This window comes from Stegodyphus dumicola, chromosome 9, assembly GCF_044657685.1.
Source record: "Stegodyphus dumicola isolate Sdum_Otavi_A_Nest chromosome 9, ASM4465768v1".
In the NCBI taxonomy this organism is placed as follows: Eukaryota; Metazoa; Arthropoda; class Arachnida; order Araneae; family Eresidae; genus Stegodyphus; species Stegodyphus dumicola.
Genome location: NC_140776.1, coordinates 99928474 through 99943730, shown reverse-complemented (window position 1 = coordinate 99943730; position 15257 = coordinate 99928474). Strand labels below are relative to the sequence as shown.

Sequence of the window (15257 nt, the reverse complement as noted above, 5' to 3'; positions counted from 1 at the left end):
TTTAATAAAACACACACATCATTAGTATCTTCAATAATTTATTAGACAAGATTTCCTATAGTACAGGTGCACTTTTTTCTTTCTCAGCAGCTCTACGTTTCACATCCCAATTATATACTCTTGCCATATCTGAAGATTTTATTAAGGACACAAACTAATAATGCATTACACTGATGTAAGTAAAGATAAACATATGCATATATTTCTTTACTGTACATTTATGCATATATAAAATGATATAAATGAGAAAATATAACATGGGAAAATTATACTTGTTCCTTATGCATTAAATTTGTAAAACTAGTGAACACAATAATATATGTAGATAAATATAGTTAAGCTTTTTAAAATGGGGGGGGGCTGCTTAAGTTGGCCATATTTTGAATAACTGAGATCATCAGACACATCTTACTTCTGAGGGAACTGTAAGTAAGATTGTAAAAGTGCCATCTAGATGAGTGCACAGAAAGACAAAGGCTGAATGACAGCAAGGAGAGATGTGTCCAAAATTTGTTTTGATGATTATTCTTTTTTCTTTTCTTTTCTAATGTAAATAAATAAAATCTTAGTTTAGCATTACTTGATGTATTATAGTGATGATTATAATAATGCTTATTCATTATCAACACTTTAACTACATAATTATGGTGTCAGAAGTAGTTATTTTCGATTTCCTGCCCATAGTTGGATTGCGCTCGGTCATCTGTCCTACATCCTGATCACCATCACATCTGGCTTAGTAAAGTTCACCCATTTTCAAAAGGATTACATATCGAATTTTTCATATTTGACAATAATTCTAAATGAAATAAAGCAAATAAATGTTGCACTGAAGAATTCTAAAGCAGATAAAATTACAACATTACATAGCTTTATTTTCAATACAGACGGTGATAGATCAAATAGAAACAGAATTAGAGACCTTTCTCGTTTTGACTTTGCTTCAGATAATGATGAATTTCAAGAAAAATTAAAAGATGTAGAAGAAAGCTTTTCATTTTAATAAGCTAGTCACAATTTCTAATATTCTAAGTATTTCATTTAACGCAATAAATCAGAAATAACGAAAATAATTTTATCGTTACTGTGATAACGAAACACCAGCTGAAAATGTAAAAGGCACCGAAAAGTCTAGCTCTGATGAATCGGAAACATAAGTATTAATAAATAAAAATGAAGACGATTTTTCAATGCAGCACGATATTTTTTATAAGAAAGGTAACCTTGATTCTTCTATACAGTGTGATTATGTTTGTAAAAATGTAACTACTGGGAATTCTATAATTCAGAGTATTAACATTAATTATCCTTATATCGAAAGTACTATTACGAAGTATATGCACAAAAATGTTGTTCAATGGGTAGAATATTTTGAGAATGCTGTACATTATTTAATTTGTAGATTTACAAAAATTTATCTTCACCAAACAATCATTTGGTAGGAATGTAGCATTATTTATTCGAATAAAACACGAACTCAATTTGTGGCCAAAATGAAGAAAAAAGCCTTAATTGACGAATTCTCCTTTGAAATAAATTCTGCTAATTTACATGAGCTATTAAGTTAAAGAAAAATGAAAACTACTGAATCTACTCAAGAATATTTCTTAAAACTGAAAGAATTATGTAATTTTGGAAAAATAGATGACGCTGCCTGATTACATTAAGGAATAAATGATAGGCATGAAAACAAAATCATACTCTACAGATTAAAAACAATTGAATTTCAAGAAAAACTCAAAGTATATGAAGTAATGAAAGGCTATTTTGCAAAAAGTAAAGGTGCTTTTGATGGAACAAAAATGAAACATAATTATTATAATAAAACTAACTAAAAAAAAAAAAAAAAAAAAAACGCAAATGAAAGTAAATTGAAGAATGATGGCAAATCTGATATGAAATATACTGAAAGTCGTAACAATAAAATTTGTTTTAATTTGTGGTTTGAAGAATCATATTTCTAAAAATTATATTTAGAAAGATAAGGGAATTAAATGTTTTAAATGTGAATCTTTTGGTCATTAAGCTTCAGAATGTCCTAAAACAAATTCGAAAACAGTAGTAGTTACTTTGAATGTTAATGCTGAATCGAAATTGAACAAAATGATAATGATTGGTAACTTAACAGTAAAATCATTAATAGACACTGGGAGTTAAGCAAGATTGCTTAGGAAATCTGTTTTTGATAAATTAATTGTTGAAGAATTATACGAGGGCCATCCAGGAAGTAGATTACGTTTCCGTCTGTGTCCGCTAGGGGCGGGGCTAGCGCGGCCATCTTGGGGTCAGAGCGTTGCGCAGCTCAGTCTGCATCTAGCCGTGCTAGTGAGAGGTTCGTGCTGTGCTCCGTTCAGATACTGTGACGGTTTGAAATGTCTGCGTTAATTGAAAATCCCGCGAGCTGCGAGGTGCGCTCAGTAATAAGGTTTCTGACTGCAAAAAACTGTAAACCGATAGAAATCTATCGGCAGCTTCGTGAAGTGTATGGGGACAACATTATCACTGAAGGTGGAGTGCGTCAGTGGGTCATAAGATTTCAAAATGGCTGAACCAATGTTCACGACGAAGATCGAAGTGGGAGACCCAGCATAGTGACCGCCGAACTTCACGAAAAAGTCGATGCTAAAGTCCGTGAAAATCGAAATTTCACAATAACGGAACTTTCTTTGAGTTTTCCACAAATTTCGCGAAGTTTGTTGCACGAAATCATCAGCGAAAAGCTTGGTTACCACAAGTTTTGTGCAAGATGGAAGGCAAGAAGAGGTAACGAAGTGGTTGAAGGCGCAGGCGGCCGAATTTTTCGACGAAGGAATTTCCAAGCTCGTACATTGCTACGATAAATGCCTTAATTTGTATGGTGACTATGTAGAAAAGTAGTATTTGAGTGTGGCTTTCATCTGTATATAATAAAATTTGTTTCCTATACTTTGTTTATTTTTTTATTCCAAAACGTAATCTACTTTCTGGATAGCCCTCGTATCTTCGAATTCTACTTTGATGGGGTTTGAAAAATGTTGAGTAAAACTATTAGGCTGTTTTAACGAAAGTATTCAAATTGATGGCTTTGAGTGTAATGCTGACATTTGTGTAGTGGAAAATGATGTTATGTCTAGTGAAATCATCATAGGCCTTAATGTGTTAATGCAGGGTGAAACTCTAATAAATGAAAACGGAGTAACGATTAGAAACACATCTCAGTGCATAAAAGAAATAGATACTTTATTTATTTGTCCAGTTGATTTAATTTGTGATGAAACCGAAGTAAATATTGAATCTAATGTTCTAAATATTTTCAGAGATAAGGTGCAACGATTAGTTTTGTGTTATGTACCGTGTAAAACTAAAACAACAAACGCAGAAATGAACATTTCGGTAAAAAAATAATGAACCTATATTTCATCAGCCTCGTAGGTTGTCATTTTCAGAAAAAAGAATTGTTGAAAGCTCAAGTAGCTGAATGGTTAGCACAAGGAATAGTAGAATCTAGCTCTTCAGAATATTATAGCCCAGTTCTAATTGTTAAAAAGAAATACGGAGTACTTTGTTTATGCAATGATTATAGGGAGACTGAATAAAGTAATATTAAAGGGCAGGTTTCCACTTCCATTAATTGAAGATATTATTCTAGATCAGTTGCAGGGATCACATGCGTTTAGTACAATTGATATTAAAAATGGATTTTTCCACATTGATGGTGTTTGGTGTATTTAATTATGGCAAAGCACACTAGGGCTATCTGCCTAAGGGGAGGGATGCCTTTCGTGGAGGACTTTCCAAGGGAAACTGGCTCATATACACGTTACACATGGGGAAAACCACGAAAACACCCATGCAGCCAGCCCGTTCGCGGGATTCGAACCTCGGACCGAACTACCAGTGTTCAGCGACATTACCGCTCGGCCGCTGGTGGGCTCCACATTGATGTAAAGAGGGATATTAAAAAGTATACATCATTTGTAACAGATGAAGGACAATATCAATTTCTAAAGGTTCCTTTTGAACTATGCAATTCCCCAGCTGTATTTCAGAGGTACACCAACACCATTTTTGACCTTAAATTAATGATGGTATTATTTTGCCGTACATATGGATGATGTAATAATTTTGTCGTCCTCCCTTGAAGAAGGAATTGGACAGCTTGAACTGTTGAATTGTTGAAAAATACGGGTTTTAAACTTTTAAACTTAAATTCAACTTAACTGTCTCATGATGCTGGATAAACTAACAACAACAAAATAAATAAATAAAAATAAAAATAAAAAATAATCATCCATAGTAAAAAAAACTATTAATTAAGCACATAAATGTCCTTCTATCATTAAACCCAAAACATTAATTGTAAAGTGGTAGTGAAATAAAATTTTAGGTTCGCATTGTGAGAAACTCATGTAAAAAGGAAAATCAATAACACCAAATTCATTAAAAGCTCCATGTTTCTTAAAAGCCTCTCAGCTCAAACAAATGGAATGACATGACAGACCACCGTAAAAATACACACTAGATAAATAAATACAATAAAATTATAGAACAAACACATTTATTAATTTTCTTGAATAATTCTAACATATATTAACTGGGTAAACTGATCAGTTCCCTACTACAATAATACTATGCGAAATAACACATAATATCACATTAAATTACAGCTCACATTAATTAAGGTTAACATTTTCAAATCCTACTGTATTATGAAGGTAACACTAATATTTTACTCATTTCATTTTTAACATCAAGTATTTATCATGGTAATTCCCTTTAAGAATAATGAAATTTCCACTGCTACGATTAATTAATTTTTAAGCAATTAGACCCTTCGGTATCATATCCAAATTTCAGCAAACATTAAAATGATAACTCTAGCCAGGTTATTAAGAAAAATCATTTAGGTAATTCAAAATAAATAAAAATAAAATAATAATTCACTCACAAGAGTGAAGTCCATATCGTATTCACTAATAATTGGGGAAAATCATCGTAGGCAGAGCAAATGAGGGACCTTATAGCTCCACAGATCGTACCCAAGGTGTACACAAGAGCACCACCAATATTCTGCTGTCCTTAAGTCACATAGAAAGTCTCTTTCCTTTCCTTGAATTCGCAGCTCTGTGCTGGTAGACAGTCAATATAACCTGCAGATAAGTGAGCCTTAGTAATCCAAACCTCGTCTTTCGTATTTTCCTTTGACCTCCGAAGAACCGTTGTTGAAACCCGCACCGCACTGGATACTCCTCATGGATTTTAAAATGATTCGTCTTCAACGCTGCATTCATAACAGCAGAGATTTCGCAAAGAATAAAAATAAAGATATGAGAAGAAATCTGTGCTAAAGGTTGTCGGTAGAGTACTCGTGGAATTAGCACTTTATTTTACATCTTTCTAGAAGAAAAAGCTCTTCTAGTAGCCTAGTCAACGCAATCCCGCGCACTCTTACGAAACTTTAAATGCTGCAACTCAAATCTGAAATAATCAGCCGGCACTCAACCGGCAAGGGGAAAGCCCAGCCACTCTTTCATAAAATTAAATCTCGCAAACCTCAGAATTTTACTTTATCTTTGACTGTGAAATTACACTCCCACAACAAATCAAAAACAAGACAATCTGACAAAGAAAGTCCTGGCCATCTGTACTCAGGAAATGTGGTAAATAGACCCCCCAGCTAAACGAAACTAGCAATAAGAAAATCCAATTACCTAAACTTAGAAAAAGGCCACCCATTGTCCGGAAGGAAACATTGCAATCTACAACAAAGCGAAAGCAAGTGAAAATGAGAAAGCCGATTTATGACTTCCGTAGTAAATGAGCCCCCCACCCCAGTGAAGAAATGTGACGACAAACACCCTAACTGCCTTCACTTCTACTGTTAAGTAAAAAAAACATAAACCAGATGTCTTCTCGTAACATTTCCTGTTTTTGTTACAAAACTACACTGCAAGAACTACCAGCTAAAGAAGGCTTCAACAACTTTAGAATATAAAGGAATACAAATAAAAATACTTGAATAATAATACTTAAAACAAAACATTAATATCTGAAAATTCGCGGCATAGCAAACGGATCTTAAAACCCTTTGACTAGCGGTGGTCGCGCCCTGAAACCACGAATATTTGAATTTTTTTTCTCTTCTTTCCGAAATTTTTGAGTGAAAATCAATTGATTACTGATCTTTTATCTCTAAATAACACAAAATGACTGAATCATACATGTTTTAGGTCTTAGTACTTCAAATCAGATGCCTTTTAAAATTCATTTTCAATGAGACAAAATAACTCCTTTTGTTAATATAAACAACTTTAAATTTCAAAAGTTATTTATCGGACATGATGAAATCTATCACAAACAATAAAAAATAGCAATAATTAAGCTGCATATATAAAAAAAAACCCCTCTATATGTATGGCATTTGCTTTGTGGTTTCAGGGCGTAATCACTGTGCCACTAGAGTATTGTGTCACAATGCTCAAGAGGCTCGGTGGTTGTGCCTTGAAACCACAGCTCTTCACAATGGCATTTGCTTGCTTCTCAAATAGGAATGTTTATTTTTACCCGGATATAGATAAGGGGTTTTGAAACCACAGAGTTATTTTATTACTAAACAATACATGCACCTGCCCAGTAAAAAGGTCTTCTTTTACAGACACTTTTCTCTGACCTCAACACACTTGCTTCCTAAGCTAATATTGTGATTTTATAAATTATTTCTTGTAGTTTAAATTTAATGTAAATATACTTTGCTATAATTAAAAATAGAAATTGCATAAAGTTTTATTTAAATTAAAAATATTTTCTGAATATTTTGGGACGAAATACGAATAAAATAAGTATGAATGGGAAATGAATGATCCGTACCAAAGCCAAAAAGACCAAGAATAACATAAAAAACCACAAATTTCATGTGCCAGATGAAAAGAAACTAAATAACGCTGGACATATACCAGTGAAATTTAGATCCAGGCAGTGTACATTTTGTAGTGCAAGGAAGAAAACTCATAGAAGAAGATAAATGTGTGAAATGTGCAATGTGGGTCTATGCACGTACCAAAAAGACAAAACATGCTTTGAACAGTGTCAAAAAAAAAAAAAAAAAAAAAAAAAAAAATTTGTTCTTTGAAACTTAAACAAAAAGTCTTTTTTTTTTTTATCCTTATTTTACTGAGTTTTTTTAAATCCATTTAGCCAAATGTCCTTATTATGTAGGTACTTATATTTTCACTGCTATAGAAAAATTACATAAATGTTTATTTTTTAATTTTTTTCTGATGATTTACTTTGTAAAATTATGTAATATATATATATATATATATATATATATATATAATGCAATTCTTACATATATATTTTTTTTAATTTTGTCATTTATTGGAAATGTGCATGGAGAAAGGTAAGTTCCCCCTACTACCTCAGTAAGTTTCAAAGTCCTAGACGCGCGGTGGTTTCACAGTGTGTCACCACCCACAGAACATTGGGCAAGAGTAGATTTTTTTAAATTCATATATTATTTGTCTCTAGCATCATAATATTCAATTTCTAGAGTTTTTAGTTAAAAAATTATAAAAATAATATCACGCATCAAAGGGTTAAATCTTGCTAGTGAATATGGACTTCAGATAATTACAAGAAATCTCAATTTTTGAAGAAGCGAAGTGAATCGAATTCTTGGGCCATGTTATCAAAGAAGGTAAGGTTTTTCCATCCACTTTAAAAACAAAAGCAGTCCTTAATTTTCCAGAACACCCTGATTTGAAACAAGTTCACAGTTTTTTGGTCTTGCTGGATACTTACGTAATTTTATTCTCAATTTTTCCATAATTGCTCAACCATTAACTGATCTCCTTTTGAAAGATAATGACTTCCACTTTGACAACAAAAGAAACACTTTCAATCTTTAGAAATGTTATGTGAAAAACCTGTACTCAACATCTATAATCAGCAATGATAACTACAATACACACTGATGTCAGTATCCATGGTTATGGTTGTATACTCATGCAAAGATCTATGACTGATAATTGCCTACATCCTGTTTATTATATGAGTAAACAGACATCTGATGCAGAAAAGAAATTTACCATTATGAACTTAAAGTATTAGTTGTAATTCAAACTTTGAAAAAATTTAGAGTTTATTTTTTATGAAAACACTTCAAAATGATTACTGACTGTAATGTGTCCAAAGACTTAAATACATGAATAGCATGTTGGGCATTGATGTTGCAAGATTTCGACTATGAAATAGAACACAGAACTGGAACACAAATTATATGTGCTGACACATTGAGCAGATTCCCTGTTATACTCATCACCCCAGATAGTCTCATTTTGAAAATATGAAATGCTCAAGAACAAGATGATCACGTCCGAGCTATCAAAGATGCCCTTGAAAGCCTTTTGATGACTCTTGTGCTAAAGCTGATACACTTTATAAATCTGTAGATGGTAACGAATTACTTGTTGTTCCAAAATCAATGCAAACTGATATAGTAATTAAGGATGCACAACTTTGTGGACACTTCACTGCTAAATGAACTGAGGAGCTCATCAAACAAGAATTTTATATACCTAAACTTAAAGATAAAATTGACAACTATATTGTAAATTGTGTTCCTTGCATACTAAGTAATCATAAATGCGGCAAACAAGAAGGTATGTTGCATTCTATACCTAAACAAGATGTACCACTTCATATGCAACATATTGATAATTTAAGACCACTCCAAAGTACTCATAAGAATTACAAGTATATATTTACTGCTATTGACTCGTTCACAAAGTTTGCATGGCTTTACCCAATAAAACCTACTGATAGCGCCAATGTAATATCTAAATTGGAAAATCAAAAATTTGTCTTTGGAAATCCTTCGCGTATAATTTCTGATAAAGGCTCAGTATTTACTTCGAAAGATTTTCAAGATTATTGTTCAACCAACAATATCCAGATTATTTAAATTACTACAGGACTGCCCGTGCCAATGGACAAATTGAGAGATTGAATTCTGTCATAATTTCTATTCTCTTTAAATTATCGATTCAAAATGGTATATACACGTCGGTGAAGTTCAGCAAGTGATCAATTCAACATACCAATGCAGTATAAAATATTTGAACTCATGTTTGGAACTAAAATGAAATCTGCTAATCATGATAAAATTACAGAGCTGTTAAATGCAGAGATCCAGTCAGATTTCATCAAAACTTGCGATGATCTTCGCAAGGAAACTAAACTAAACAACAGATTTTGAAAGTGCAGACTGAAAATAGTACAACTTACAGTCTGTGACATAAACCACTCCATAAGTTCTAGCTTCATGACTGTAGCGGTAATTAAAGCATACACAATATGGACCTGATCTTAAACTAAAATCCAAGTTTCTTGGACCCTACAAAATCGTGAAAATCCAACCAAATTATATCTATGATGTTAAAAAGTGTGGTTTCTTTGATGGACCTATGGAAACAAGCACTTGCGCCAAATTTATGAAACCTTGGACTTCACCAAAACATATTACCTGAACTTTAGTGTTTTATGGACATTTTCTAACATGAACTGATCTACACCTTTAGACTTTAATCCTATCTATTTCTTCTTTCATTATGACTACTAACTATTATTTCTTTATTTTCCTAGGTGCTATTATTAGAAGATCCAGATAGAATACTATTTTCATTTATCTGTATTAATTTAGTATTTTTATTTATTGCTTAACAGTATTAGTATTTTTCTTTATATGTTAAATTTCACCATTTGCTCTTGTCATCTGAGGGCAGATGACCATGTCCGATGGCTGAATGTGGGAACTGTAACTGAGTAAGATTATGTAAAAGCATGGTCTAGATGAGTGTGCTGAGAGGTGAAGGCTGAACGACGGCGAGGACAAATGTTTCCAAGATGTTTTGACAATTATCTTTTTTCCTTTTATTTTCATTCTAATGTAAATAAATAAATCTTAGTTTAGCATTCCTTGAAGTATTATAGTTATGATTATAGTAATGCTTATTCATCATTAAGCCTTTTCCTACACTTCTTTGGAGATTTAAAAAAAAAAAAAAAACTTGCAAAGATGGGAAGAGTGGCAACCATTTTATATTTTAGGCAATGGGCAAAGCAAACAAAAAAATGAAATACGAGGGCCATCCAGGAAGTAGATTACGTTTCCGTCTGTGTCCGCTAGGGGCGGGGCTAGCGCGGCCATCTTGGGGTCAGAGCGTTGCGCAGCTCAGTCTGCATCTAGCCGTGCTAGTGAGAGGTTCGTGCTGTGCTCCGTTCAGATACTGTGACGGTTTGAAATGTCTGCGTTAATTGAAAATCCCGCGAGCTGCGAGGTGCGCTCAGTAATAAGGTTTCTGACTGCAAAAAACTGTAAACCGATAGAAATCTATCGGCAGCTTCGTGAAGTGTATGGGGACAACATTATCACTGAAGGTGGAGTGCGTCAGTGGGTCATAAGATTTCAAAATGGCCGAACCAATGTTCACGACGAAGATCGAAGTGGGAGACCCAGCATAGTGACCGCCGAACTTCTCGAAAAAGTCGATGCTAAAGTCCGTGAAAATCGAAATTTCACAATAACGGAACTTTCTTTGAGTTTTCCACAAATTTCGCGAAGTTTGTTGCACGAAATCATCAGCAAAAAGCTTGGTTACCACAAGTTTTGTGCAAGATGGATTTCAAAAATCTTGACAGAGGACCACAAAAATCAGCGAATGGCTGCAGCGTTGAACTTTTTGGACGCTTACCATAAGGATGGTGACTCTTTACTCGATCGCATCGTTACTGGTGACGAAACATGGGTGAAACATGTGAACTGTGAAACGAAATTGCAATCAATGCAGTGGGGGCACACAAGTTCTCCCCAAAAACCCAAGAAATGCATGCAAACAATGTCGGCAAGGAAGATGATGGCGACTGTTTTTTGGGACAGAAAAGGTGTAATTTTGGTGGACTTCCTGGAAAGAGGCACTACAATAAACTCTCAAAGGTATTGCCAAACTCTCCAAAAACTCAGAAGAGCAATTCAAAACAAGCGCAGAGGAATGTTGAGCTCTAAGATCTTGTTGATTCACGACAACGCCCGGCCCCACACGGCAAATGTCACTCGTAAAGTTCTTGAATCTTTTAAGTGGGAGTTGTTTCCTCATCTGCCGTACAGTCCCGACCTGGCACCGAGCAACTTCCACCTATTCCCAGCAATGAAGAAGTGGCTGGCTATGCAGCGTTTTGATGACGACGCACAGCTGCAAGAAGAGGTAACGAAGTGGTTGAAGGCGCAGGCGGCCGAATTTTTCGACGAAGGAATTTCCAAGCTCGTACATCGCTACGATAAATGCCTTAATTTGTATGGTGACTATGTAGAAAAGTAGTATTTGAGTGTGGCTTTCATCTGTATATAATAAAATTTGTTTCCTATACTTTGTTTATTTTTTTATTCCAAAACGTAATCTACTTTCTGGATAGCCCTCGTATAATGCCCTGTTAAAGAAAAATAGTCATGATGTGTGAAAAATAAGATATTAGCATTTTGAAAGCATTGGGAATCAGTATCAGCTAAAGGAAATACATTTTTGTAAATGTAAAATGCTGAAAAGCTTCAAGGAAATCCAGTCATCAAACAAAGAAGATTTGAAGATAATTTTTGTAGCAGCAGAGTTGAAAATCTAAAGCCCTTTTTTAAGCCTAATTTTAAATATTACACTGGCATTTTTCCTTCCCTAAATATAATAGTTCTACTTCATTCACAGAATCTTGCAAATAGCTTTCTTATATGGAGATCATACTAAGTTATAAACTTTTAGGCAATGATATACTAAGTACAATATTAAATATTGTAAATATAATTGATATTCATGAATCAGATTTCAATAAAGAAATTCATAAATATATATATGCATCTATTTTGATGAAGAATAAATGAGATTTTATAACAGAAACATTTCCTGCTCTTTTTCCAATCCAAAGCAGATATGTGTAGGCCTATCGATGCAAAAATCTGCTTTCACACTAGTTACACAATAGTAACAAAGAGAAAAAGTCTTCATTTAGTTTTCAAAAATAGCTCTCCAGATTTATTCATTTATTTTTTTAAACAAATTCATTTTAGCCCAAATGGCTGTTTGAGATACGAGGGCCATCCAGGAAGTAGATTACGTTTCCGTCTGTGTCCGCTAGGGGCGGGGCTAGCGCGGCCATCTTGGGGTCAGAGCGTTGCGCAGCTCAGTCTGCATCTAGCCGTGCTAGTGAGAGGTTCGTGCTGTGCTCCGTTCAGATACTGTGACGGTTTGAAATGTCTGCGTTAATTGAAAATCCCGCGAGCTGCGAGGTGCGCTCAGTAATAAGGTTTCTGACTGCAAAAAACTGTAAATCGATAGAAATCTATCGGCAGCTTCGTGAAGTGTATGGGGACAACACTATCACTGAAGGTGGAGTGCGTCAGTGGGTCATAAGATTTCAAAATGGCCGAACCAATGTTCACGACGAAGATCGAAGTGGGAGACCCAGCATAGTGACCGTCGAACTTCTCGAAAAAGTCGATGCTAAAGTCCGTGAAAATCGAAATTTCACAATAACGGAACTTTCTTTGAGTTTTCCACAAATTTCGCGAAGTTTGTTGCACGAAATCATCAGCAAAAAGCTTGGTTACCACAAGTTTTGTGCAAGATGGAAGGCAAGAAGAGGTAACGAAGTGGTTGAAGGCGCAGGCGGCCGAATTTTCCGACGAAGGAATTTCCAAGCTCGTACATCGCTACGATAAATGCCTTAATTTGGATGGTGACTATGTAGAAAAGTAGTATTTGAGTGTGGCTTTCATCTGTATATAATAAAATTTGTTTCCTATACTTTGTTTATTTTTTTATTCCAAAACGTAATCTACTTTCTGGATAGCCCTCGTACACTCATCTCACAAGGCAGAATATAAGAATGTTAACTGCATTTTGTAATTTTAATCATTATACTGAAAATAATAAGTGTATATTATATTTCCACTCAGCACTTTCATTTTAAACTAAAATAATTTGTCATAATCCCCCTAGGAGCGTGGGAGCAATGAGTTCAGTTTCATTTGCTTGAATTTTTTTACTGTAATAAAATGTTTCACATCTTTCCTTCTTGTGCATTGGTTTTGAACTAAGGTCTAGTAATATTACAGAAAATATTAATCATCCCATCTAGAAATATCTATAAAATAAGCTTTTGTAACAAAATTCTTAAAAAATGAGTTCATACAACTAGAACAATTTCTTCACAGAATTTTTTTTTTTAAAGTTGCTATATATGTAAGATAAAAAATGTGTGAATCAAACTAACAGTAAGCTCTCTAATTCTTCCTCTCTGTTTTAAAAATCGTAGTAACGTCTATGGATTGCATTATTTTTAGATCATTCCATTTTGCATGGCTGCACAGCGCTGATGACATGATAATTGGAAACTGAAACGTTTTAGTTCAAACCAAAACTTTTCTCTTCGAGTGCTTCCATCTTGCATAACTATGCACTTCAGCTTAGCTCTCTGCCCTGGTAGGATGTAATTTCACTGTCTTGCTTGCTATCACTATAATATAAAAAAATGTAAATGTTCTTGAATAAGCATGACTAGAGTGCCAAGTAAATTGCGGCCACATATGTCAACTGGAAATAAAACTTCGACTGCCAAGATTCTTAGATATTATGATCTCAAAACATTAGCTTACTACACAATCCGAATTCTTCCTTTTCAATATGGATCAACAATCAGTCTTATTTGGGTATTACACATCAACAGTGTTCTGTTTTTTCCTTGTGCGTATATTACATTTATATTTGAGCACATTTATTTATTTTACAATATGCAGAAAGCTTTGAAAAATGTTACAGTACTTAGATTCATTATATACAGAACTGAAAAATATTGTTACGAATTTGGTATTTAAAAAGCTAATGATAGTTCAATTATAAATTAAATGGTTTTATTTCTCGCGCAGTGAAGCGCGTGACGAATATTAAAAGAAAGCTAAGCCAGAAAATTGAAAATACAAGAGCACGTGCATTAAATAAATAAATATCTCTTTTTGATTTCGAGAAAGTACTGGAAAATTCTAGCGCGTGATTTTAAAATCTTATAAAAGGAGGAAAACATCTCAGTTTGTAGTAGTTGCTTAGTTTATTGTTGTTTAGAAAACTGCTCTTGTTGATTGTAGCGAATTCGCGGATTAGCGTTCTTTAGCTGTTTTGAATTTCGTTCTATTGGACATTTGAGTAGTTAAAAGATTACTACTGTGAGATATTGTAATACTACATGATAATTTGAGAAAATTTAAGCATTTTTGTTGTGATAATAATAAATTTTTGTTCATTTTTCATCGGACTTGTGCATTCATTTCATAATGAACCCGTATGCACGTAACAATATCATGGGGGTAAAATTACCACAACATAACAGGCAAATAAGAAAACGATCCTGAAATAATTTTCATTTATGCCATCTGACAAATAGTCTTGAAACATACATTATTAATTAGAACAGCCGGATAATATCACTTGGATATTTGCAAATCTTTGCAGCTGGGCTAGTTATTAACTAACAGCATGTGCTTAATGAAATATAGTGGGAAACTCCTTAATAAATATAGGACAGAAACCCATTTTAACTTAAATCTCAAACTCAGATTTTTTTAAAACAAAATATTTGAAAAGGATACTGACTTCTGTAGTAGTTAACTGATCACGTAAAAAATCCAAGTCATCATCTAATTGAGTTAAATTTTTGGATGCAGTCTGAAGATTTTTTGATAAAAGAGCCTCAGCATCTTGCAGAGTATATTCTAGCATGACATTAGCCTAGAAAAACAAGAAAAATACATAAAATATTAATTCTTTTTAATGCTTTACACATCTAATTAGAAGAGAAGCATACCAATGAAGAATTCCAAATTATGTATATATACATATGTAGTGCCGATCGCTTGGAGCTGTGATGAAAACCAGATGCCGTGACGTCATTCTCTACGAGCTCCGAAGGCGCCAAGCAAAAATTAGGGAAATTACCGTTTTGAGATGATAGACGATTGACGTGAAAGCAGAGACGCTGCTTCTGTTCGAAAAGAACTTTGATGAATCATTACTTGTTTAATTCTCTTAAATGTTAAATTTATGTAATAATCGTTTGTCTAATTAAAATGTCTTTCGTTAATTAATTTGTTCATCGTTTAAAATCCCCACGAAAATTTTCTCAGAAGTGGGATAGCACTTCAGCACTCGAATGAACTGTAGTTTTACCTGCTTTCCTGGATT

The 15257-nt window shown here is 33.8% G+C and overlaps 1 protein-coding gene across 1 annotated transcript in view; it reads right to left on the bottom strand.

The window, feature by feature from the left end:
- Positions 1-21: 21 nt before the first annotated feature.
- The window catches only part of LOC118203016 (prefoldin subunit 3-like), a 53859-nt gene continuing 38623 nt past the window's right edge, over positions 22-15257 (bottom strand). Inside the window, exons 5-6 of the mRNA XM_035375259.2 lie at positions 14666-14804; positions 22-129 (exon numbers count right to left, since the gene is read on the bottom strand). Coding sequence (XP_035231150.1) covers positions 56-129; positions 14666-14804 — 213 coding nt within the window. The 3' untranslated portion in view covers positions 22-55. The remainder of the gene's footprint in view (positions 130-14665; positions 14805-15257) is intronic.